At 43.3% G+C, this 24,008-nt stretch overlaps 1 protein-coding gene across 1 annotated transcript in view; it reads left to right on the top strand.

Moving 5' to 3' along the window:
* Positions 1 to 23,428, top strand: part of kmt2cb (lysine (K)-specific methyltransferase 2Cb) — a 62,038-nt gene extending 38,610 nt beyond the window's left edge. Inside the window, exons 28-61 of the mRNA XM_070918329.1 lie at positions 1,269 to 1,361; positions 1,647 to 1,694; positions 2,842 to 2,982; positions 3,094 to 3,126; positions 3,455 to 3,604; positions 3,704 to 3,845; positions 3,961 to 4,196; positions 4,382 to 4,455; positions 4,947 to 5,144; positions 5,373 to 7,358; positions 8,265 to 8,578; positions 8,703 to 10,294; positions 10,420 to 10,531; positions 10,663 to 10,729; positions 10,832 to 10,892; positions 11,023 to 11,255; positions 12,006 to 13,655; positions 13,904 to 14,095; positions 15,042 to 15,206; positions 15,313 to 15,442; positions 15,609 to 15,756; positions 15,941 to 16,125; positions 16,269 to 16,405; positions 16,591 to 16,870; positions 17,482 to 17,621; positions 18,196 to 18,309; positions 18,404 to 19,520; positions 19,613 to 19,749; positions 19,868 to 20,010; positions 20,123 to 20,297; positions 20,409 to 20,525; positions 20,623 to 20,696; positions 21,351 to 21,459; positions 21,571 to 23,428. Coding sequence (XP_070774430.1) covers positions 1,269 to 1,361; positions 1,647 to 1,694; positions 2,842 to 2,982; positions 3,094 to 3,126; positions 3,455 to 3,604; positions 3,704 to 3,845; positions 3,961 to 4,196; positions 4,382 to 4,455; positions 4,947 to 5,144; positions 5,373 to 7,358; positions 8,265 to 8,578; positions 8,703 to 10,294; positions 10,420 to 10,531; positions 10,663 to 10,729; positions 10,832 to 10,892; positions 11,023 to 11,255; positions 12,006 to 13,655; positions 13,904 to 14,095; positions 15,042 to 15,206; positions 15,313 to 15,442; positions 15,609 to 15,756; positions 15,941 to 16,125; positions 16,269 to 16,405; positions 16,591 to 16,870; positions 17,482 to 17,621; positions 18,196 to 18,309; positions 18,404 to 19,520; positions 19,613 to 19,749; positions 19,868 to 20,010; positions 20,123 to 20,297; positions 20,409 to 20,525; positions 20,623 to 20,696; positions 21,351 to 21,459; positions 21,571 to 21,663 — 10,586 coding nt within the window. The 3' untranslated portion in view covers positions 21,664 to 23,428. The remainder of the gene's footprint in view (positions 1 to 1,268; positions 1,362 to 1,646; positions 1,695 to 2,841; positions 2,983 to 3,093; positions 3,127 to 3,454; positions 3,605 to 3,703; positions 3,846 to 3,960; positions 4,197 to 4,381; positions 4,456 to 4,946; positions 5,145 to 5,372; positions 7,359 to 8,264; positions 8,579 to 8,702; positions 10,295 to 10,419; positions 10,532 to 10,662; positions 10,730 to 10,831; positions 10,893 to 11,022; positions 11,256 to 12,005; positions 13,656 to 13,903; positions 14,096 to 15,041; positions 15,207 to 15,312; positions 15,443 to 15,608; positions 15,757 to 15,940; positions 16,126 to 16,268; positions 16,406 to 16,590; positions 16,871 to 17,481; positions 17,622 to 18,195; positions 18,310 to 18,403; positions 19,521 to 19,612; positions 19,750 to 19,867; positions 20,011 to 20,122; positions 20,298 to 20,408; positions 20,526 to 20,622; positions 20,697 to 21,350; positions 21,460 to 21,570) is intronic.
* Positions 23,429 to 24,008: the final 580 nt, after the last annotated feature.

Here is a 24,008-nt window from a genome sequence, read left to right as displayed (position 1 = left end):
AACTGCAGTAGAAGTAAACTGGGATTGTCTTGTGTTTGAATTGCATCCTATTGCATCATGTAGTGTGATGCATATCAAATCAGTGTGAGGCGAATTGGGACAGGGCCCAGTATGATCTGGTTCCAAGTTATTAAAATACCTGAACTTGTTAAACTTAGTCCAACAAATTTCATATCAAATCTTTTACCTCCTCAGTTTTTTATATTGGCAAAGATTGTCAAATTGCTGCACACCTGAATGTGTGGCAAATGTGTCAGAGGGCAGCACAGCTTAAAACCTTTTTATTAGCAAATACATATATAACAAAACATTCATGCAGTTGTTTAGCTAAGAAGCAAATTTCAAATGTATCTGGCAACACTTAAGCTTTAGTTCTATTTAATGGGCAATCTTCAATCAATTTTTGTTATTGAATATTAAGTAGTAAAAAAGTTTAGTTTTAGCTTACAATAATTGTAAGTAACAAAACAAAGTAGAATTATTTTGAGAGATACCAACTCAAATCCAGTAATGTGGTTTAAAAATAAAAGATAGCTGTTATCATGAGTGGTACTACTAGGTCTGAGGCTGATTTTTTCAGTTCAGAAAATGGTGTGCTGCTATTTGAAAGAGTGAAAAGTATCAAAGAAAATAGAGAAAAAATAAGACACTGTGACCTTCTGATAATGGTGTGATTTTTCAACCGAATAACTTTTTAAATTCTGTTTTGTATTGTACATAAATTCTTAAGGAAAAAGACATAGCATAGAAGTAGCATAGAACTGATGTGTCATGCCATGCTTACGGGAGGAGCATTTTGTCAGAGTTTGCAAAATGTATTTGCAGTCAGTCCTTTTTTTTTTTTTTTCATTTCTTTATTTTGAGTTTATAGAAAGTGATGCAAAGCTTGAGACCAAAAGAGTTTTTAGTTCCAGAAAAACTTTATTGAATGATGAAATCCATAATGTTTAAAATAGAGAACTGTGTTGTCCATTTTAAACATGTTTAGTATGTTGATATCCCAGCATTATAGTTCATATCTAGAGTCACTTTGATTAGTTAAATGATACTCTTGGAAAATACATTTGGTGTAGTACATTTCAAGTCTTTCAGAGGCCAGTCGATTTAGCTTTTGTTTACATACAGTTTCCTCAAGACCTTCTACATGTGGCACCCAAACAAATGGTTCCAAATCACATTCTCATGTCCGTTCAACATCGTCATCAATTATGATTTGTGACGGTTTGGTTTTTCTTTCTTTTTTTGTTCCTTTTTTCCCCCATCTACAGAGACGTCTGAGGAACCATTAGTTGATCTATCTGATGTTCTGAACACTGATGCAGACATCTTGGGAATGCTCGGAAAGCCAAGCAGTGACTCTGGTGCGTCATGTATCTCACAGGCAGTCACAGTGGCAAGAAATTATTAATAGTCACCTAGCCGTGGGTTTATAAAATATTTTCCTCGCGGTTTCAGAAATTTCCTCAGACAACAAGTTTATTTTGCTTTCATCACTTAATGATTTTTTTTAATGTCACATTCTTTAACAATACTTTTTGTTCATCTTTGGTTTTATCTTTTGTTTGTTTGCATTGTCTGAAGCGTGTTGTGCTTGTTCTGTCTTCACTATTTTTTCACTCATTTTATCTGGTTTTGGGTTCTTGTAGGTCTTGATTTTTGCTCCTTCCAGGTTGACAGCTCACCTCCTCCTTTTGGTAAGGGTGCTATGGCCTACTAATCCCTTGCTTTAGTGCAGTCTTCCTCTCTTACGGTGTGTGTCTCTATTTGAGTGTGCATGTATATAAGCTGCTTCATACTTAGCTTTTCTCAACCATTTCAGATTGCTTTAACCCTCATTAATTGCGTAGTGCTTACCTAACCCAGTGCACAGTATTCACTCAAATGTGTATGGTATGTCAGTCTTTGTTTGTGAGCCTCCTAAACCCCTTTCATAGTGGTGACATTTCTTAAATAAATGAGAGAATTCATAGCTGCCTTGTCAGAGATGTCTTCAAGATAGCAAAGAAACAAACTGACAAAGACATCCTGGCATTCAAGAAATGAGCAATTTAGAACCAAGCAATTTAGAGAACAAGTGGCCTTGGCGAATGTCCTTCCAGTTCCTGAAGACTGTGAAGGTCTTCTGTTCTCAGTTCTGCGGCTGCATGACAAAAAGCACCGCAGTACATGTCCTTCCTTCTTTGTAAAAACTACTTTGTTCATCTTAAATGCCTGATGGGGTTCTAATACAGACATTGCCAACTCATGGGTCCAACTATCCTTATGTTGGTGAAAGCTTTGTGTTGAAAAAAGTATAGATGAAATGTGAAGTGTAAGAAAAGAGTTGTTTGCAGTGATAGTTATGCTGTATAATGTAACAAGCTTGAGATATTCCGGCATAATTTTGATTAATCTGCTTGCAGTTTAGTAACCCAGATTATTTATAATGTTTTTTTTACGGATTGGATCAGCGATTTTAAAAGCTGATGAAGGTTGCATGGCTTCCTTTTTAAAGAAATTGACCAATGTAATTGATGGGCCAGAACAATATTTGCCTACACAAACCTGTAGTGTGTTTGTGTACCTTTTACTGAGAATTAGTTTGACCTGTCTGTCTCTTCACAGTTCCCAAAACAGTCCTTTTAAACAACACAGGAACCCTAAGGAGCTGTAATCATGTACTGTTCAGTTTTGATTGCATTCAACAGGCTGTTAAGACAATAAACATGTTCTTACTTCAAGTCTATATTTATGACCACGTTCTTGGTTGCGTATGTTGTTGTTTGCTTTGTGTGTGTGTTTGTGTGTGCGGGTGTGTGCATGTTATGATTTGTTTTTGTATGTCTTTGTGTGTTTCCACAGCTGGTCTGGACATCGGGCCCCTGACAGACGGTTCCCTGGTGGCACCCCAGTCTCAGGCTGGCCGGAGGACACCTCGAACCCTCCCAGAGGAACCCCTGGACGGCATTCTTAGCCCAGAGCTAGACAAGATGGTCACTGATGGTCAGTGTGGGAGATCAGACATCCAGACACTTTCAGTTGTTTTACAGTTATTTTAAAACTTCATGCAGGACAAGTAATGATCTGTTTTCTCTAATTCTTTCGTTGTTTCAGAATCAATTCTCAGCAAACTTTACAAAATTCCAGGTTTGTAATTTCATCCTTTCTTGCAAAACTTTAAGCTTTTATCCACTGTTTTCTTACACTAATTAATGTGACTGTGAACTCCCTATGCGGTGTTGTTTGCAATTGGACCATGGTTCAGTATCATAGCATAGCTGTAGCACACTGGAGGAATGAATTCTGACATTGCAGTTTATTAATTTTACCCACCTTTACTCCTACCTTAATGGGTATATATACATATATATATATATATATATATATATATATATATATATATATATATATATATATATATATATATACACACACACACACACACACAACATTGTACTGTTACACTCTGTTACAGAGCTGGAGGGCAAAGATGTGGAGGATCTCTTCACAGCAGTCCTTAGCCCCAGCACTAGCCAACCACCTCCACCACCACAGGTGCCTCACCCCCAGGGTCCAGGGCCCCTCCCTTCCACACCTGGCACTAGTATGCCTCACTCCAATGCAGGTACATCATTAAGCACCTTGCCGTTGTCAGAGATGGCATTTGACTCTGTTGTTTTTGAAAATCTATGCATCTAATTCACCTCTTAAATCATGTGTGTAGGGAATCCCATGTTTCCAAGGATGCCAATGATCAATGGTATGATGGGACCAAACCAACGCTTCCCGACAAATCCAGGAGCAGGGCCCTGCATCCCAGAAAATTTCTCTCCCCTTAACCGTATGCCTTTCACTGACAATCCAAGGTAATGTACTGCCTCCTTCCTTTACAATATTAAATACTCGATTTTTCTTTTTTCGCTCTGCAAAACCACCAGAGTGTTGTGATTAAAGATGAGCCATTCTCCTTTGTTGTTACAGAGATAGAAAGTTTAATCAGATGCCTAGAGAGGCAGTTGGTTCATGGCCCTCCCCTGCCCATGGCCCCGGCCCTACGCCCCCTGGATCTCTGCCTGAGGGAGAGACTGAAGCCATGTCAAATGCTCAAAGGAGTACACTCAAGTGGGAGAAGGAGGAGACACTTGGAGAGCTAGCCACTGTAGCACCCGTCCTATATACCAATGTCAATTTCCCAAACCTCAAAGAAGAATACCCAGGTTTGTATATGACTTAACATGTATATTTCCCCTTTGTCCATGTTTTCTATTGTCACCATTGCTGTTATTTCTGGGTATTTGTTTGGGTGTACCCACTGAACTGTCTCAGCTACACAGTACAAAAATACCATGTATTTTCTGTGAGACTGTTGGCATGACAACTCCTCCATTTATTCTTTCCACAGACTGGTCTACAAGAGTAAAGCAAATTGCTAAACTTTGGAGGAAAGCTAGTTCACAAGACAGGGCCCCATATGTGGTAAGATCACTCACACTGTTGAATTTGCCAGTTTTCTTCTACTAAACACTTTGAACCATGCTAGATATCAAACTATCACTACTAGTTGCACTTCCATATTAGTATGCAGAAGGCAGACTCCTTTATCGCATCTGGCCTCTTGCCTCTTGCCAATGCAATTTGAAATCTGGCCATTCACAGATGAACTAATTAACATAGAAAGCCCTGCTCAGTGTCAGAACTCACTATGGTTTCAGTAATTAAGTTCACCAGAAGTAATTTCATCTGGCAGAGGCCAGTTTCAAAGACCTGTTCTTGATTTAAAAATGCTATGAAAGAGAATTTAATGTTACATGCATACCAGTTTTTGTGGTAGTATGACGGAAATTTAGGAGAAAGTTAGGAGATTTAAGGTTGTATAGGTAACGTCTTTTTTTCTGCTATCTTCTGTTACTGAAGTATTTATGTCTGATGTGTTTTTGCTTTTCAATTGTGATTGATTTGCTGTTTAGCAAAAGGCAAGAGATAACCGAGCAGCCCTGCGCATCAACAAAGTCCAGATGTCGAATGAGACGGTGAAGAGGCACCATCCGCAGCAACAGCCCCCTGAGGTGTTTGATCCCAACATACCACTAGACACAGAACTGCTGTTTAAAGACCCTTTGAAACCAAAAGAGTCAGAGCATGAACAAGAGTGGAAGTTTAGACAGGTAAGAGTGTATGCAATGAAGTCAGCGAATGCAGCGGCAGGTCCACTTTATATTAAGACAGCTAAGAAGTGGTGGTTTAGTAAAGCTCCCTAAACAACTGCACTATCCTCCACATTAACCCTGATGACATTGGTGGTTAGTAGGTCCAGTTCATTTTTGGCATGAGACTGATATTTGCTGCATCCCTTCTGATGTCTAATCCCACTTTTCACTGTGCCCTTCCAACAGCAAATGAGGCAGAAAAGCAAACAACAAGCCAAAATTGAAGCCACACAGAAATTGGAGCAAGTTAAGAATGAGCAACTGCAGCAACAGCAACAACAACAGCAGCAGACCAACAGCCAGTCAGAGGGAGATGGCAACAACAGTGGTAACCAGAGTCCAGCCTCCCAGCCCAGCAATGGCAGCATGTCCCCCATACAGCAGCTCAACTCTAAAGAAGGCTTTGCCAGGCCGCAGTTACCAGGAACACCCACTTCAGGCCCTCCAGAGGATGTGTTCTTACGACCCCCTCCACCCCCTCCATCTGGCCCTTCCTCCCAACCTCAGTCCCCACAGGTATTCTCACCAGGTTCCTCTGGTTCCAGACCCTCTTCTCCATGGGACCCATATGCCAAGATGGTTGGGACCCCAAGACCGCCAACTCTCGGGCCAAATACATGTCGCAGAATGCCTGTGGAATCTGGTAAATCACCCACCTCCTTGATGGAGCAGCAGGACAGAGGGAGGCCCTCTCCTGCTCATGAATCTTTTGGCTCTCCAACATCCATGAGCAGTGACCCTTATGCCAAACCTCCTGACACCCCAAGGCCAACTGGGGAAATGGACCCTTTCCTGAAGCCCATGGGTCCCCCCAGGGCCAGTCAGGCTGCTCAGGGAAGACCTCCAATGGGTTCTCCAGGCAGGGACCCATACTCAAGACCCATGATAAGGAATGAGGCCTATCAGCGCATGGCCCAGAACAGGATGATTCTGTCTGACCCTTACTCAAGGCCTTTATTAGCACCAATCCCTGGAAGTAATGAGTCTGGCTCGGTCCCTCTGTTCAAAACACCTATGCCCCCTCCTCAGGCTCAGGATCCTTTCAACCGATCAGGTCCACATCCTACTGACAGGTTCTCCCAAAATCAGCAGAATGACCCCTATGCTCAGCCTCCGCATACCCCAAGACCATCTGGGAATGACAACTTCACCAGTCCTCCAAGAATGGGCCAGCATCTCCCTCAGGTGCACTCATTTGCTCAGCCAGGTCCAATGACTCAAATGTCTAGAAATCCCTATGCTCATGCACCTTCCACTCCAAGGCCTGACCACTTCACATATGACCCCTTTGCCCAGCCTCCCAACAAGCAAACTGGTGACCCTTTCTGTCAGTCTACAGGTAACCAACGATCCATCAATGAACCCGGTGCTCAACCTCGCCCATTTTTTGAGCCCTATGCCAGACCTCCCGGCACCCCACGTCCACATGACAACTATGGACAGCCTTCAAACACCCCTAGCCCATCATCAGACCCTTATTCACAGGCTCCTTCTACTCCTCGCCCCAGTGGGATGAACCAGTTCACTCATCAGTCGCACCCTGGACAGAGGATGTCACCTTCCCACTCAGTGGACCCTTATGCTCAGCCGCCAGGTACTCCACGGCCCTCTGTGGGAGACAGGTTTTCCAAGTCCCCAGGTAGCCAGAGGGGGCAAATAGAGCCATTTACTAGTACACCTGGGACATCAAGGCCAGGGAGTATTGACATGTTTTCACAGCCTGGGGTTCCCAGACCGATGCTTAATGACCCCTACGCCCAGCCTCCAGGGACCCCACGGCCTGTTCCTGATGGGCTCAGCAGGCAAGGGCCAAGACTAGGACCAATGGGAAGCCAGGATCCTTTCTCTCCACCTCAAGGCAGGCTTCAAGAGCCCTTCCCTCATCCAGGCTCACAAACACCAAAACACCCTGGTGTTTCAGAAGATGGATTTACTCAGTCACCCTCCAGAAGACCCAGTCAGACACCTAGCCATGATCCATTTGATCAAGCCCCTATGACCCCACGTCCACAGTCGACAGAGAAAATGGAAATGAAAGATCATTCAGGTGTGGGTAACAATGGAAGTATCCCTCAAGACCCAGGTCAACTGTGTAACAACCCACAAATGCCCTGTGCTTCCAGTGAGGCTCAGGGTGTTGTTCTAGCTGAGAGCGAGGAAAGACTCAGACAGGTACATGAATACTGTTGTTGATGTTCAATTCTAAATCTCAACATTCATACATTACTATTGAAATTCAATTTTTGCTCTGGTATTTCATGAATTGTATGTCATTTCTTAACAATGTTTTTTAAGATTTGTTTTGTTTTTAACATCCTGGGTCATATCTTTTAAATATGCCATCATTGCTATCACTTATTGTAATATTTGACTCACCAAGTCAGTTATTGAGATCTTTAGATACATTTTTAAACAAACTCCCACTTTAGCAATATTATGGTAAACCATTTATTTGGAGGAAAACCTTTAGTGAGCACACCTGAAACGTCTGACCAGGGCACTCACACAGATCTTCTATGGAAAGAGGGATTACAACAAAGTTGGACCAAGAACTCCAAAATTGAATAGAAAAAAATTAGATTAGATAGATTTGATAATAATTTTATATTTGTCTTCATTTTCAACTAAATCTAGTAAAACTGTTTTTTGTTTTTTTTTACACGGACATGGGGAAGCACAAAAGAAAACAAACTATAAACAGCATATAAAACAAATAAACTTGCCACATCCCTAGTTCTCAGCAATGTTCGTGAGTAAACTGTTTCTAAGTCAAATCAGAATGATGGCCAAATTACAAGAATAAGTTAGTTTTCAGTTGACATGGATGTTTTGTTAATCACTACATCAGAACATGTTAGGTATAGGAAGTGAAAACTTTGTGTGCATTTGGAGAATTGAAAGCATGCAATGGTGGTCAATGGGGGGAAAAAAGGACATTTGACTTGCATTGCTACACATAAGCTGTGGTTTTTAAGTAGTCCAAAAACTAAAAATACAGTATTATTAGCTATACATGGCCCATTGACCTTGAGTTTTTGAAGGCTTAAATTTCTATATGCGTGTTGTTGTTTTTTGTAGCGACAACGAATTAGAGAACTAATCCTCAAGCAGCAGCAACAGAGGAGTGCTATTCGACAGGAGAGGGGCCCTCAGGAGCCTGCTGGCAACATAGCCCAAGGAACACAACGACCCTGGCCCCAGGAGGGCCCTGGACAACAGGGGGAAATGTTCAATCGGCCTCCTCCACCTTATCCTGGACAAGGACCCATGAGAGGGCCAATGAGGTTTCCTGGACCTTTTCCAGGTGATCAGCGTGTCCCTTTCCCTAATGACGGACAAATCCCCCGGGGTCCACATCCTGGAGATCCTAATTTGAGACATCAGGGACCAAGGTTTGTGTTATGATATTATTCTTTTTATTACACTTTGTGTTTCAGATTTTCTGCGATTGATAATGCAGCACAAATCTAGGAACGCCCTTCCTCACTATTTGTGTATGTTTTTATCCTATTTTAGGTTTGCATTTCCAACTGGGGTTCTAGGACCTCATGGGGCCCAAGAGTTCTTTCCCCGGGGGCAACACCCAATGCAGGATGTCCCTCCTCAAATGAGACGGTCCATGTCTGCAGAAATGGCAAAGAGTATGGGAGGCAACCCTATGGGGCTGCCCCAGCACTTCCCACCACGTGGTATGCCAGTGCAGCAGCACAACATAATGGGCCAGCCTTTCATTGAGCTGCGACACAGAGCAGCAGAAAACAGGCCACGTATGCCATTTCCCCCAGGTGCCATGCAAGGAAGCAACATAGATCCCAACCTGCAGGGTCAAAGGCCACCAGGCTTTCCCGGAGCACCCATTTCCAGGTTCCCTTTAAATCAGGGGCCCAGGATGGTCGACCCCATGGTTAGTCACACTGGCCATGTACAGCTATCTGCCAGCATGGACAATCTTCATCAGCAAGCCCAGATGTCAGGAAACAACACACTCAAACAATCTCCTTTGATGAGATCCATGAGCCAGCCTGCTACAAGTGAGACCCAGAACATGGTAGTATCCATGATCCTGACTGCACCCCCTGCTGGGCAGAATGAGATGGTCTCAGTGACCAGCAGTGAGGCTGTGGAGGAGAAACTGGATACAGAAGAATCAGCAGTCAAAGATCTTGAGGACGTGGAGGTGAAAGACTTGGTGGATGCTGACTTGGAAAACCTAAATTTGGATGCTGAAGATGGCAAAGACCTAGATCTAGAGACAAATGACTTACACCTTGATGACTTCCTAACATCTGGGAAATTTGACATCATTGCCTATACAGACCCTGACCTAGATGACATCAAGAAAGACATGTTTAATGAGGAACTGGATCTCAGTGATCCTATGGATGATAATGCTGACACCACAGAAATGAACAAAACCTCGATCACAGGAACTGAGGCTTCATCTAGTTCAGCATCTGTACTGGCAAAGTCAGAGGCCTCAGGTGAGAAGTCTTTAGCTGAAATCAAGCTGGAAGCCCCCGGGAGTCAGGATTCTGCTTCTTTGGCACCTGGGCAGGAAATTAAAACAGAATTCAAGGACTGTCAGAAACCCCCTGAGGTCGTAGACCAGCAAGTTGCTGGAAACACCTTAAGCTCAAACCAACAGGGAGTGCTCTCTGATTCCACCCCAGTCCTGTCTAGTTTACTCATTAAGCAGCAGCCTGAGGAGCAGTCATTAAATCCAATTGTTGAATCTGTCAATCAAGGAGGTAACCTCATGCCCCAACAGAACCAAGTCACTGACACTCAGCATACCTCTGGACTTACAATGACTCAAACAATACCTGACGCCACCACTGCAGGAGAAGCTTCTATGTCTGGCTTTGGGGCAGACCACCAGGTGGGGCTAGCCTCTGGAGTGGACCAGAGCGGTCTGAGCCAGGCCCAGCAGGCCTTGTTAAACCAGGCGCTGAGTCAACACGGCCAGCAACATCGTCCTCTTCTGTTAGAGGAGCAGCCACTCCTATTGCAGGACCTCCTAGACCAGGAGAGGCAGGAGCAACAGCAGCAGAGGCAGATGCAAGCCATGATAAGACAGCGCTCCAGTGATTCCTTCTTCCCCAACATTGGTAAATTGTTCAGGCCGAAACATCTAGTTGTCAGTACAGGTTAATGTTTGAGATTTTTTTTTTTTTTTTGAGAATCTTTTTTGCAAAGTGATTATTTCTTACAGTGGATTATTTGTCATTTGCAGATTTTGATGCCATCACTGACCCCATCATGAAAGCTAAAATGGTTGCACTGAAAGGCATCAACAAAGTCATGGTTCAGAACAACATGGGAATGACCCCAATGGTCATGAGCAGGTAAAAAGTTCACTTTGGTACTGTGTGAATACATTTTCTTTCCCAGCCGCTAGGATATTGTGCAACTAATTGAAGAATTGCTACTGTGATTGATTGAATGACTAAATGGTGCATGGCTGTCTGTATTACAGACTTCCTCCTGGTCCTGCACCACCTTGTCCTGAAAGCACACCACTTCCTCCACAAGTTGTTGGACAGGTAATTGAATCATTAATCTGCTTGGATGTCATTTAAAACTATATAATGAAAAATATGTAAGTTGCAAATGTATAATAACAGACTTGTCAACCTTGCTTTCAGGATGGCAAATTGACACAAGTAGCAAGACCGAATCCTCCAAACTTTGGACCAGGATTTGTTAGTAAGTTCTCAGAAAATGTATATGCATTTTCAACTTTTTGGTTTGAAGGTCTGTCAGGCCTTGAAATGTTAAGATGTTTGTTTTTTATGCTGTCAAGATTGCTAACAAAAGAGTCTTTTTCTTCTTTCAGACAATGCTCAGAGGGCCCAGTACGAAGAGTGGCTCCAGGAGACTCAGCAACTACTTCAAATGCAGCAGAAGTTTCTGGAAGAGAAGATTGGAGCTCACAGGAAGTCTAAGAAAGCCTTGTCTGCCAAACAGAGAACAGCTAAGAAGGCAGGGAGAGAGTTCCCTGAGGAGGACGCTGAGCAGCTCAAACATGTCACAGAGCAGCAGGGTGTAGTGCAGAAACAACTGGAGCAGGTAAATGTTTGGCCTGTCAAGCTCCACCACTGATCTATCCTAGCCTTCTTCTGCACAAATGCTGCCCTAAGCATTGCTCTATTATTGGTCCTATGAGCAGAGTTTATTGTTTTCAAGTAGGAATTGGCTAGTAACAGCCTGTGGGCCAAATCTGGCTGTCCACCAGAAGTAGTTGCCCACACATGGGAGCAAACGCCAGGCTGCTTAGGACCATGTTGTGGACAGTGTGTGGTGCTGAAATAAGGTCTAACTGAATAACAGATGAAGAAAACCAAAGAGACATATATTATTTTCTAACAGCAAGTTTATTTGCAAAGACATCGTGACATTGGTGTAAGGGTAAGATAGGGATAAGATTAACACATGTATAACATTTAAGAGGGTATCTATTGGAAGGTATACATCTAGCTATTTTATTTTCAAGCAGACTTGAAAACTAACATCCAAGCAAAGTTCCTAAAAAACAAAAGAATGTCAGTTTCTGCACTGCACCTGTCAACCAGCTTTGACTCTCTAAAAAAGCAGTGCTGAAGAAAATGCTCTTGGCTGATTGTACTTTCCAACCCCTGCTTTAAAGTAAAATTCTTCTGTTACTCTTTGAAAGTAAAATCATTAATTTCTTCCCTTGGGTAAATCCATGTCCTCACAAGTTTGTCTTGTAAATGTGATAAAACACTGTGGAGGAAATACATCATATCTTTGTAATTTTCATAGAAAACTCAATCACATTTTTCTTGTGTTTTGTTTCAGATCCGCAAGCAGCAGAAGGAGCATGCTGAACTCATAGAAGAGTACAGAGTGAAACAGCAGCAAAACAATATGACACCCATAATGCCTGGGATGCACCCAATGCCGGGCCCCGCTGGCATGGTCCCCAGTGGGCCACAAATGGTCCAACCTCCAGTGAACCCCATGATGCAGATGCCACTTCATTCTGGCCCGCCAAATGCACCTCCGTGTATGCCCAACCCACCACCTGGCTGGCATCCTAGTGCTCCCATGCCAATGGGCGGACCGGGAATGCCACCTATAATGCCCCCCCAGGTACCTGTGGGAAATCCAGGCCAACCTCATCAGATGCCAATGGGTAACATACCTCAGCACTCACAAATGCCTGTGGATCCTCAGCCACCATCAGCTCCACCAGGTGGCGTAAAACCTATGCAGGCAAGTGGTGTGAAGTTTGATGACAACAACCCATTCAGTGAAGGCTTCCAAGAGCGGGAGAGGAGGGAGAGGCTTAGGGAGCAGCAGGAGAGACAGCGGGTGCAGCTAATGCAGGAAGTTGAGCGACAGAGAGCCCTGAAACACCGTATGGAAATGGAGCAGCAAGGGATGATGGGGCCAGATGGGAACATGGCACCACTCACTCAGATGCCATTTTTTAACGCAGAGCTGCCACAGGACTTCATGCAACCTCAGAGGCCTCCTTTGCAACAGCAGCAACAACTTGGACCAATGTTCCCCCAGCAGCAGGGCATGCAGCCGGGTATGGGCTCACCACCTGGGACGTTTATGCAAGGTGAAAGGAGGGCCATGATGGGCAATGGAATGATGCCCCGTGACATGGGGCCTGGTTTCGGGTCTGATAATTTACAAGCCCTACAAGCACCTAACTTTCCCCAGGGTCAGCCCAGACCTCGTCAGTTCAGTGGACCAGGAATGATGCTTCCAATGCCAGGTGAGGGTCCACCATTTGGAGGTGACTCAGCTACACCACTACCGTCTAACTTTCCGGGCTCAGGTCAGTCTCTAATCCAACTCTACTCCAACATCATCCCAGATGAGAAAGGCAAAAAGAAGAGGAGCCGCAAAAAGAAGAAAGATGATGACGCAGATTCAGTCAAGACACCTTCAACTCCACACTCAGACCTTACAGCCCCTCTCACGCCATGTGTCTCAGACACCTCCTCAACTCCAACCAGAAACATGCATATCTTCGCTGACCAGGACTTGTCAAGGTCACCCTTACTGGGATCTTCCACCCCCAGTCACTCAGAGCTGGAGAGGCAGCTTTCTGGAGGCCAATCTGGACAACCTGGTCTCTCATCAGATGCAGCAAGAACCCAGGCTCAGGAACATGACAGGATCCTTAACAACATAAAGCTGGAACAGACTGATGCTACCGAGTGTCATGGGCTACGAGAAGGGCCCATCGGCTCAGGAATGAGCTCTGTGAAGGAAGAGGGTAATAAAGGGAGTGTGTCTCCCTTCCCTGCAGGGCAAAGTCCAAACAAGGGGGAGGCTGGCAATGAACTACTGAAACACCTTCTGAAGAACAAGAGTACACCACCATCTGGATTGTCCCAACAGAGGTCAGAGGAGAGCTTTCGCTCGGAGGAGGAGGATCCCGCAGACTGCAAATCTCTGCTGAGGCAAAGCTCCATGGACAGTAATGGGGTCAGTCTTTGTGTTAGTCATACAGTTAGAGCGCTGAGGGGGTGATCAACATAGTGAGTCATAGACGGGCTAAGTGATTCAGATGGGAGGCGCGTCACAGTTAAATTGGTATGAGTCATAGCTGCCAGTTTTTGAATGAGTCATAGTTATGTGTTTGAAAACATCTAACTTGAAGACATAATGCTGCTCAAGTAATTTTAAGTTTATCCATGCCGTCTTATGCAACAACATCTTTTTCTTATCTCCAGGCATACTCAGATGGCACCCCAGACTTTCCTGGACCTCTGCTTCCTGAACAGGAGAAGAAGAAAGGGAGGAACAAGAGGGCTCCGAAAGGAGGGGAGAAACCTGCCTCTCGCTACAAGAAGAGGAAGAAGGAAGGGGATGAGAGGCAACTGATGCACTCTGGCCCTGACAGTGTAATGACCCAAATCAAACAGGTAAGATTTTACCACCTTATAACCTGCTCCTGTAAAATTGGTCGGAGCTGCACCACTGCACGTCTTTGGGCACAAAGGATGGTAGAAAGATTATAGCTTGAAATCTTAATGCTTTATTCAGAATTTTACAGTATTAATCACTGCCAGAATAGAAAATTGTCTCCACCGAGTGCACAGACAGTTATTTCACATTTCATAAGCATATTACTGTAATTGGGTACTTGTTGGATGACAGTTGCACACACAGGTATTAGAAGCTGTTATTATTCAGGAGAGCAGAAGGGGATTCGTGATTATATTGCAAGTCTGTCATTGATTGAGGCTTATTGATTTAAACTTTATGAAGTTGACTCACTTATTAGAAATGTAGTGCTGTACCATCTCATCATCTCAGCAAAACTAAATGAGCATGTACTGTAGTATGCGAGATGAAATTTTCTAAAGGGTAAATGTGTGGGACTGTGTGGCTTTGAACTGGAAAATATTGGACAGTTAACAGTTTCATTCTTCCCCCATTTACCTGCCTTGTTCTGTGGTCTGCAGTGAGGTAGATAACTGGACTAGAGATTAGACTTTGAGGACTCTTATTATTCAGATATTTAATCCAAAGCCAAGGCCACATTTTCAGAGATGCCAATTGAGGCAGGACTGGCTATATCTGAGTTTACTCAGTCGGGGCATTTTACCAGAGGTAAAATAACTATGTAAGGATGACGTAACCCTAAATACCAAACGCACAACAAATGCTAATGCTTGAATTGACAGAGAGGGGTTAACTGGTCATCCAAACAAGGAAAGTTATCATTAAATCCAAGATTAATGATGCTGGGTAAATAAAGTGTATGCAATGTTTTATATATATATACACACACACACACTGTTTTGTTTGGTGTTTCGTGCTACAACTTTGTGCTTACATACTTGTTCTGATTTCACCCCGACACAGCAGCTCTCCCTGCTGCCCCTCATGGAGCCACTGATTGGGGTCAACTTTGCCCACTTCGCTCCCTATGGCAGCGGCCCGCTCAACGGAGAGAACCTCCTGTCTGGTACCTTTGGCAGCGCCTCACTCGATGGAGTCTCTGACTATTACTCCCAACTGGCCTACAAGGTGAGATCTGCTTACCTTAGAGTCGGAGCTGGGTAAACAGAGTGATGTGTGTTTAGTGTGTCTGCAGCATGATGTGCTAACATTGCATTGGTTCTGATTCCTATAGCAGAGTAACCTGAGCAATCCACCAACACCACCGGCGTCTCTACCCCCCACCCCACCACCTGTAAACCGACAGAAAATGATCAATGGATTTGCCACGACAGAAGAGCTGGCCAGCAAAGCTGCTGCCATGGGTAAGCATTCAGGAGGATATACCTTAAAGTTAAACCGCCCCCCCCATCTCACACTACCATAACCTTGAAACTGAAAATTATAGAAATCAGATATGGAGTATTTCCATCACTGCAGGCAAGCCTAGTGAGTACTTTTGTATTGACATTGTGCTCCTGTTTCACACAGTGTCTAAAGGCCTGGTCCCAAAGCCACTGCATGTCCCATTTAGGACTGAGGAAGACCTACTAGCCCGGGCCATCGCGCAAGGACCCAAAACTGTGGATGTTCCAGCCTCCCTCCCGACCCCTCCTCACAACAACCAGGAGGAGCTCAGGTAACGGATAAATAAAAGTGATTCTCTCCAGCTGTCTTTTGGAGGGCTACTGCACCATTAAGGACTGTCATAACATTTGGTTGCGTTGATTACTCAGGTAATCATGTTATCATAATCGATTTTAGCTGCATGGTCTTGACAAAGGTGGTTAATTGTTTTGTTTCTCTCCATAAAATGATAACAGTAACAGAGGACAGGAGCCTTGCAAGGACCGGGACACACCTGACAGTTTTGTTCCATCCTCATCTCCTGAGAGTGTGGTTGGCATGGAGATCAGTCGCTACCCAGACCTGTCTCTGGTGAAGGAAGAGCCACCGTCCCCCTGCCTGTCCCCTGTCCTCCCCATGCTTCCTGCGCCTGATGGGAAAGGTAAACATGCATAACTCCAACATAATAAACACAATTAAAACATTTATTTGGATGCTTTTGTGTCTGCAATTTAAACACACAACTCCAGCATGCCTTAACAGTGTAGCACATTTTTATGAATGTCCTCCTTTTTCATTCTCTAGGTTCAGAAATCAAACTGCAGGATATCAAAACAGAGCCTTCTGCAATGTTCTTCGGCTCCCCCTTTGGCCCCATGGCAAATGATTCCAAACAAGGGCTGGTGTCTGTAGCTATCACACTGAGACCAGCTGCAGCAGAGGTAGGAATACTTCAATACTTTTTTTTTTGTTAGTCCAAAACCATGAGTCAAAAAGGTGGCAATTTGTTTCAAAATATTTACCTTAAAAATCAACATGAGAAAAAAATGATCCATGAGACTTTTGATGAAAGGCCTAATCAACTCATACGTTCATGATGTCGGTTTTTGTTGGGATTTTTTCTCAGAACATCACAGGTGTAGTGGCAGCCATTTCAGACCTACTGTGTGTGAAGATCCCAAGTAGCTATGAGGTCAGCAGCACCCCAGACAGAGGGCCCCTATCTATACTCAGTGGTCCAAGGGTGGGCCCCCATGGCATGGAGCCTCGGCCTCCCATGCTCTTCCACGGACAAGGAGACAATGGAGGACTTCATGGACGGACGGGACAGATGATAAGGCCCGGTGGAGCACAGGGGATGATGCAGCAGCAGACACATCATTTCCGTTTCCATCCCAACAGCCCAGGTGAGGGAATAAAACTAAATTAAACAAGAGCATCTCCGATTCCCCCAAGTACTGTAATACAGCCTGTAATTGAAATGTCATGTCTGATTTAAGCTAAACATAATGACTACCTATGAAAAAGCACAAAGCAGCAACGCAATCTCAATATGTAATTGTTTATCCTTAAACGTCCACAGGAGCAATTATCTTTCTCAACAGTATTTACAAACTGCCATTTTGTCGTACGTATCATTATTAGTCTGGGACTGAGAGTACCGTATAGCCCAGGTGCTGACAGGCATACTTATTTATTTCAGTGATTCTCTCAGTTAATGAAATAGAGTAAACGATTTTTGTTCAGAACACTGTGGCACACAAACTCCTGCTTATTGCTGTCAAAACACTAGTAACAGGCCTAATGAGAGTTGTTGACACAGAAACATTTGAATATGAAAGTGGATATTTCAAGAGTCCATGGTTGGGGACAGTTGCCTCAATTGTCTCGTCTCATTTCTTTTACTTCTGCTAACATTTTATTTGTTAACTTAAAGTCAAGCATCAAATACGTTTACTATCAGAGAATGCATTTTGAGAAATTGAGAAATTTTAAAACATATTTTCTGTTACTTTAGGCGCAGCTTTAGCTCGAGGACCTGACCAGAAGACCCCTGCCGGCCCTGGATGTAAACCTCAGTGGTGCTGCCACTGCAAGGTGGTGGTTCTGGGAAATGGAGTGCAGAAATCCATCAAAGATCTCCCTGCACACATGAAGGTACCAAATTAACTTCGCTTAAATACTCTGGACGTCAGCAGGGTGGTATATTTAGTAGGCTGGAGCACTTGGATGCTTTAAGTGTGGTTTGGTGACTAATGAAGTACAACATGCTTTAAATATACAGCTAGTTCATGAACAGTTCATAAAAAGTCCTCTCTGCCAAGCAACTATGGATCATTTTATTATTGATTTCCAAGTGGGGGGGACTAGATGCGCCATGACTGTGTGCCTAGACCTTACTTAAGAGGATATATTATCTTCGTTCAGCCTGAAGGGCCGTACACATCTATATACACACACAGCACCACAGTAATACTGCATATATCCTCTGATTATGTAAATCCTGCCTGCTGGAGTTAAATTCATTTCAGATCAATTAGTGGGTTAAACAGCATACCCCATGACTTCAGTCTTGAGAGTATTTTGGTTATTTAAATATTGTAAGTTTTTGATGTTTATTTCATAACTTCTTTTAACGTCAGTTGAGCTTAAGCAGTTCACATTGGTCAGGCTTTGATTTAACGCCTCATTCCTTATTCAGCCTGTTAAAAGTACTGATTTCTCTCTTTAGGAATCTGAAGGCCGTTTGAAATCTGAAGAAGACCTGGTCTTCTGCAGTCACAGCTGCTTCCTTCTTCACCGTTCCTCACCATCCCTGCAATCCAGATCAACCACAGAAACTAAGGTTTGTACCAGTGTAACACGAGCGAGTCTAAATAATATGCAGTGAATATGATTGTTTTTTGCTGGACATCATGGCTCTTGTCTCATCTTTTCAGGAATCAGTGTCGCTTCTCCCTGCTTCTGAGCAAACAGAGAGCCTTTCTAAAATTCAGCACCAGTACAGTAACAACATGTCATCGCTGGATGTTCATTGCCTGGCCCAGCTTCAGCCCAAACAGTCCCCCCCCTCCACCCCTCCTATCCCCTTCCCCACAGCAGGTGAGACATCCAAGACAGAGACCAAGTCTGATGCCATTAAAGTGACAGTGAAGCTGAAGGCCCGGCCAAGGTCCCATGATGGCTGGCACCAGGGAAAGAGACAGAAAGGACTCCGCTGGAGGAAGTGGACTGTCCAGGTGGTGGTGCCACGAGGGAATTCCCAACTCCCAGATGAGGATAAGATTGATGAGCTCCTGAAGAAGCTGGGGGCCTCCTTGCGCCCTCCTGCCATACTCCGGGACCAGAGGCGGTGCTGTTTCTGCCACCAGTTTGGAGATGGGATCACTGACGGCCCTGCTAGGCTTCTTAATCTAGATCTTGATGTATGGGTTCACCTAAACTGTGCCCTGTGGTCAACAGAGGTGTATGAGACGCAGGCTGGAGCCCTCATCAACGTGGAGCTTGCACTGCGTCGTGGCCAAACGGTACGCTGTGCCTACTGCCAGCAGACTGGAGCCACCAGCGGCTGCCACCGCCTACGCTGTACCAACGTCTACCATTTCACCTGTGCTCTGCAAGCGCAGTGCACCTTCTTCAAGGACAAGACCATGCTATGTCATGCCCATAGGCCCCGGGGAACAGCTGGACAAGCATTGGAGCATGAGCTGCGTTGCTTTGCTGTCTTCCGACGTGTCTATGTCCAAAGAGACGAAGTGCGTCAGATTGCCACTGCTGTGCGGCAGCCCGAGTTAGGCTACACCTTCCGAGTCGGCAGCCTGGTGTCGCATGCAATAGGCCAACTAACCCCTCTACAAATGGCGGCCTTCCATTCCCCAACAGCCATCTATCCAGTTGGCTATGAGGCTTGCCGCATTTACTGGAGCATGCGCCATGGCAACCGCCGTTGCCGTTACGTCTGTTCTGTTGAGGACCGAGAGGGTCTGCCAGAGTTTTCCATCAGAGTCATTGAACAGGGCTACCAAGACCTGGTCCTGACTGATGCCTCTGCTAAAGGTTTGCCCTTATGGATTCTTCACAGAAATATAATTTTTTCTTTTCAGAGTAAAGTTTTCAACTACCATGTGTGCTTATCTCGCTGTAATTAGGAGTGTGGAATAAGGTTCTGGGTCCTGTGGCTGAGAAAAGAGCTGAATCAAGCACTCTGAAGCTCTTCCCTGTTTACCTGAAAGGAGAGGACCTGTTTGGACTCACAGTCCCTGCCGTCACCAAGATCACTGAATCGGTTTGTATCTGCTTTTTGCGGTTTTACTCAGGTTAAAGAATATGAAATTTAAACAAATGTGTGGATCACATTCTGTAGAGGCTGCAGGATGTAACCCTTTTTTAATCATTTATTCCAGCTCCCTGGAGTGGAAGTTTGTGAGAGGTACTCATTCCGTTACGGACGCAACCCTCTTGTGGAGTTGCCTCTCCTGTTCAATCCAGCTGGCTGTGCACGCGCCCAGCCAAGAACCAGCTCTCCATACACTTCACTGGTGATAAGGTAACTTTGAGTGAAGCTGACATTAATTATCTTTGTGGGCATATGATGTCTCAAAGCAAAACACATTATTTAAGTGACATTTTTTTCACATTTTCCCCCTCTCAACATATAGGCCACATCCACAGGCTGTATCAAGCAGCAGTGCCAGGTCCAACCAGAATGTGGCCCAGGGAGAAGGTGGCGCCCCCCATAGCAAGCCTCCAGTAGTGCACCCCAGGTCTTCCCAGTACCGCTGGATGAAGAGTGAGTGGAGAGCGAATGTCTATCTGGCCCGCTCTCGCATCCAGGTCGGTGTAGAAACAGATATTTCATTTATTTCTCAGTTTTTCTCAGAGTAAGACTGATACCCTTGGATTCTGTGTACAGAATGAATACCTGCTTGTGTAATGTATTCACAGGGCCTGGGGCTGTTTGCTGCTAGAGACATTGAAAAACAAACTATGATGATTGAGTACAATGGAACCGTCCTCCGAAATGAGGTTGCCATCAGGAAGGAGAAGATCTACAGATCTCAGGTATATATATGTAATACTTCTTAAGCTGAAATTCATTTTGTCTAAAGTTACTTTTATCAAAACAAACAACAAGTAAATTCTCCCCTCTCCCTGACAGAACCGAGAAGTGTTCATGTTCCGCATCGACAGCGAACATGTTGTTGATGCCACTCGAACTGGAGGGCTAGCAAGGTACTACAAGACTCCATTGGTTATTATGACACATGTGTGCTAGTGAAACTAGTAGTAGTGTAGTGTGAACAGGCAAAATAGAGTCTGAAAAGCAGAACGTACTGTTTCTTTGCATTTGGCTTGTCTTTGTTACAGTCTCCCAACACACCACCACAGACCATGGCCTGCATACATGTGTGGGTGGCTTGTCTATGGTGGATAGGGTTATCTTGTTTTTATATTCCAAATGATCAGCACGGTGTAGCCGTGACCAGAGGCATTATGTTTTCGAGTTGTCCGTCCATCCCATTCTCGTGAATGTGATATCTCAAGAACGCCTTGAGGGAATTTCTTCACATTTGGCACAAACATTCACTTCCACACTCAAGGATGAACTGGTCAAAGGTCACTGTGACCTCACAAAACATGTTTTTGGCCGTAACTCAAGAATTGATGTGGTAATTATGACTGAGTGATGAATTTGTATCATCATGTGAAAGTTATTTTGAAGCTGTTTTTATTAGTTTAAAAATCTTAATTTGAAAAAAAAAAAAGTTCAATCTATACTTTTGCGCAATAATTTTAAATGTAAAATTGAACATGCTGACTTTATCGTCATGTGAAGAATGTTGCGATATTAAATATATCTCTTTTCATTTTTGTTTTGTTTTTCAGATATATTAACCACTCTTGTGCCCCCAACTGTGTTGCTGAGGTGGTCACATTTGAACGGGGTTACAAAATCATCATCAGCTGCATTCGCAGAATTGAAAAAGGAGAGGAGGTGGATATCTTTTCTTTGATTAGACTTCTTACTTATACAGTGGCATAAATGCATGTGTCAAAGGTTTAACTGTGATTCTCAGAAACTGATCTCTCACTCCCTGTTTTCCAGCTGTGTTTCGACTACCAGTTTGACACCGCGCAGGGTCAGCACAAGATTGCTTGCCACTGTGGAGCTCCTGAATGCAGGAAGTGGATTAACTGAGGAAAACAAAAAAAACGACAAACCTAAATGCATTCCTTGCTATAGTGTGTGGATGCTGTGATCTCTTCACAGAGAAAAAAAAAAGTCTTCACACTAAAAGTCATTTTATGAATGAGCAGAAGGCCCTGAACCCTTGGAGAGATGAATGAAGTTGCGTGTTGGTTCATCAAGATCATGGAAGTAAATGGGTGGAGGAAGGGAAATGTAACACAGTAGCAGGATGTGACTTGTGCCATATGTGGGAGGCTCTGTTGTATGAGATGCCTCTGTATGTATCTGTGTGTTTGTTTGGTGTACATGGGGTGCGGAATCCACCAGCGAATGAGAAAGCACTGTGCAGGGTGCGGCCTTATTGCTTACTAAGGGCAGGCCCTTTTGTTTCATACTGTTAATGTATACCGTATGACTAAATGTAGACATCACTGAATGAGGAATGTACAGCAATGAAAACCGCGAAGGGAATATTAACTTGCACTAAAAAACGAAAATAAACAAAAAAAAAACACACACACACACACACACGAAAACTTTTAAAATACTTGATTCCATGAGTCAGTTTTATCATAGGTCTCTGTCATGTGATTTGTGTGGAATTCGAGAGGTTTTGTATTTATTACTGAGTGAATGAATTTTATTCTCAAAATGATGAGACTGAGTTAAAGAAGGCTAGATTGCTATTGTTTTTGAAGATTGAGGAAGACATGCTGTTACTTTTGTATAAATGTACATAAAGAAAACTATAGGAATAACCGACCAAATACTACCTTAACCTTCTTGATGTTTGGGTGTTTTTAAATTGTTTTTGTTCTGTTTGTCATTGAAATTTATTTAAGATGGACGTTATTTCAGTTTGAGAGTATATATTATGATTATTCTGTACAGAATTTGTAATATAACCACAATAATTCACAAAGTATTTTTGTTGTATTAAAAGTAAGGTATTGTAGCGTAGTGTTTTGTGACTTACACATACTTTGACCACTCAAAAAAGAAATATTTTTGTTGACTAACGTTACGAGTTATCAGTTACAGAATCAAAAAAAAAAGACGACTCTTCAAATAGTAAGAGATCAGTGTGATCTGTTTGCTGTTAATCAGGTTTGATTTTAAAGAACTGTGAATTAGGTTTTGAAACCCAAAAACAACTTTTTAACTTTTTAACAGAAATAGGAACACCGACATGTATTTACCTGTTTTTGTTTTTACATTGCTTTTAAAATGAGGTGCAAACGTCTAATGATATTGTGAGTTAGGCGAAACCAGTGTGTGACAGAAAGAAACGTTATGGGGAACTCTTGTTTGGAACCGTAGGTTGTTCTACCTTTTTAGGACAGAAATGGCATTCTCCTTAATCAGAAATATTTCTTATACTGACACTTCACAAGTCACATGCTTAGAAACGGAAGAGTTTTTGCGTGCACAATTTCAAGTTGACTGTAAAATTTTGGAGACAGTCTTAGAACTTGTAATGTATATGGCATGTATTTTTTTAACTTTCCGAAGACTCAATTGTATATATTTTCTCAATGAATGGTTGTAACAAAATTGTTTCTTGGATATTTTTCTTCTCTTGTATGATATTACATCATCCTGCCAGTGTGTTTGTGCTACATTTTCTTGGTCGTGTAGTCAGATTTTTTTTTCTTTACTTTTTTTTTCCTTTTGTTTTTTTGAAAATGCCTTTTGAGGTGTACAGAGTATGAGGTTTGGAATTTGTGGAATTGAATTTAGAAACATTTACAAAAATAAACTATTTTACATGTTAGCAAGTCGTGTATGTGATATCAATGATAACACATTTTAAACTGTTACATTTGAAGAAATGAAGCCATAAGAAATCTTTAATTTCCCTAGCATTGGTGGTTGAATAGTCTTGGTGGTTAACCTTTCTTCAACTTTGAGGAAAAAGTCAAGCAAGGCTCAAGGAGATTTGAAAAGTATAACAATTATTTACATGAAATGAGTGCCCTTTATAGGCAGATTTATTGCCAAGGATGCAGGCAAATATATCAGTGGCTCCCAACCTTTTTGGCTTGTGACCCCTTCAGGGCTGTGACAAACTTATTTTCATCATCTATTAATAATTTTGTCTATGAAATGTCTGAAGATAGTGAAAATGCCCAGAGCTCAAACGACCATATCTATATTGTGTATGTGCTCTCCGACCAACAGTTCAAAACTTAAAGATATTACGTTTATTATCATAGAAGAAGAATGAAATCAGAAAATATCCACTTTTGAGGAGCTGGACCCTGTCAATTTTGGGAATTTTGGCTTAAAAACAACTAAATCGTCATTTTCTGTCGACTGATCACTTTATCGTCTACCAGTTTCAGCTCCATTCC

This window comes from Enoplosus armatus, chromosome 14 (genome assembly GCF_043641665.1).
Source record: "Enoplosus armatus isolate fEnoArm2 chromosome 14, fEnoArm2.hap1, whole genome shotgun sequence".
NCBI lineage: Eukaryota > Metazoa > Chordata > Actinopteri > Centrarchiformes > Enoplosidae > Enoplosus > Enoplosus armatus.
The sequence above is the reverse complement of the archived record's forward strand: the minus strand, read 5'-3'. Positions and strand labels throughout refer to the sequence as shown.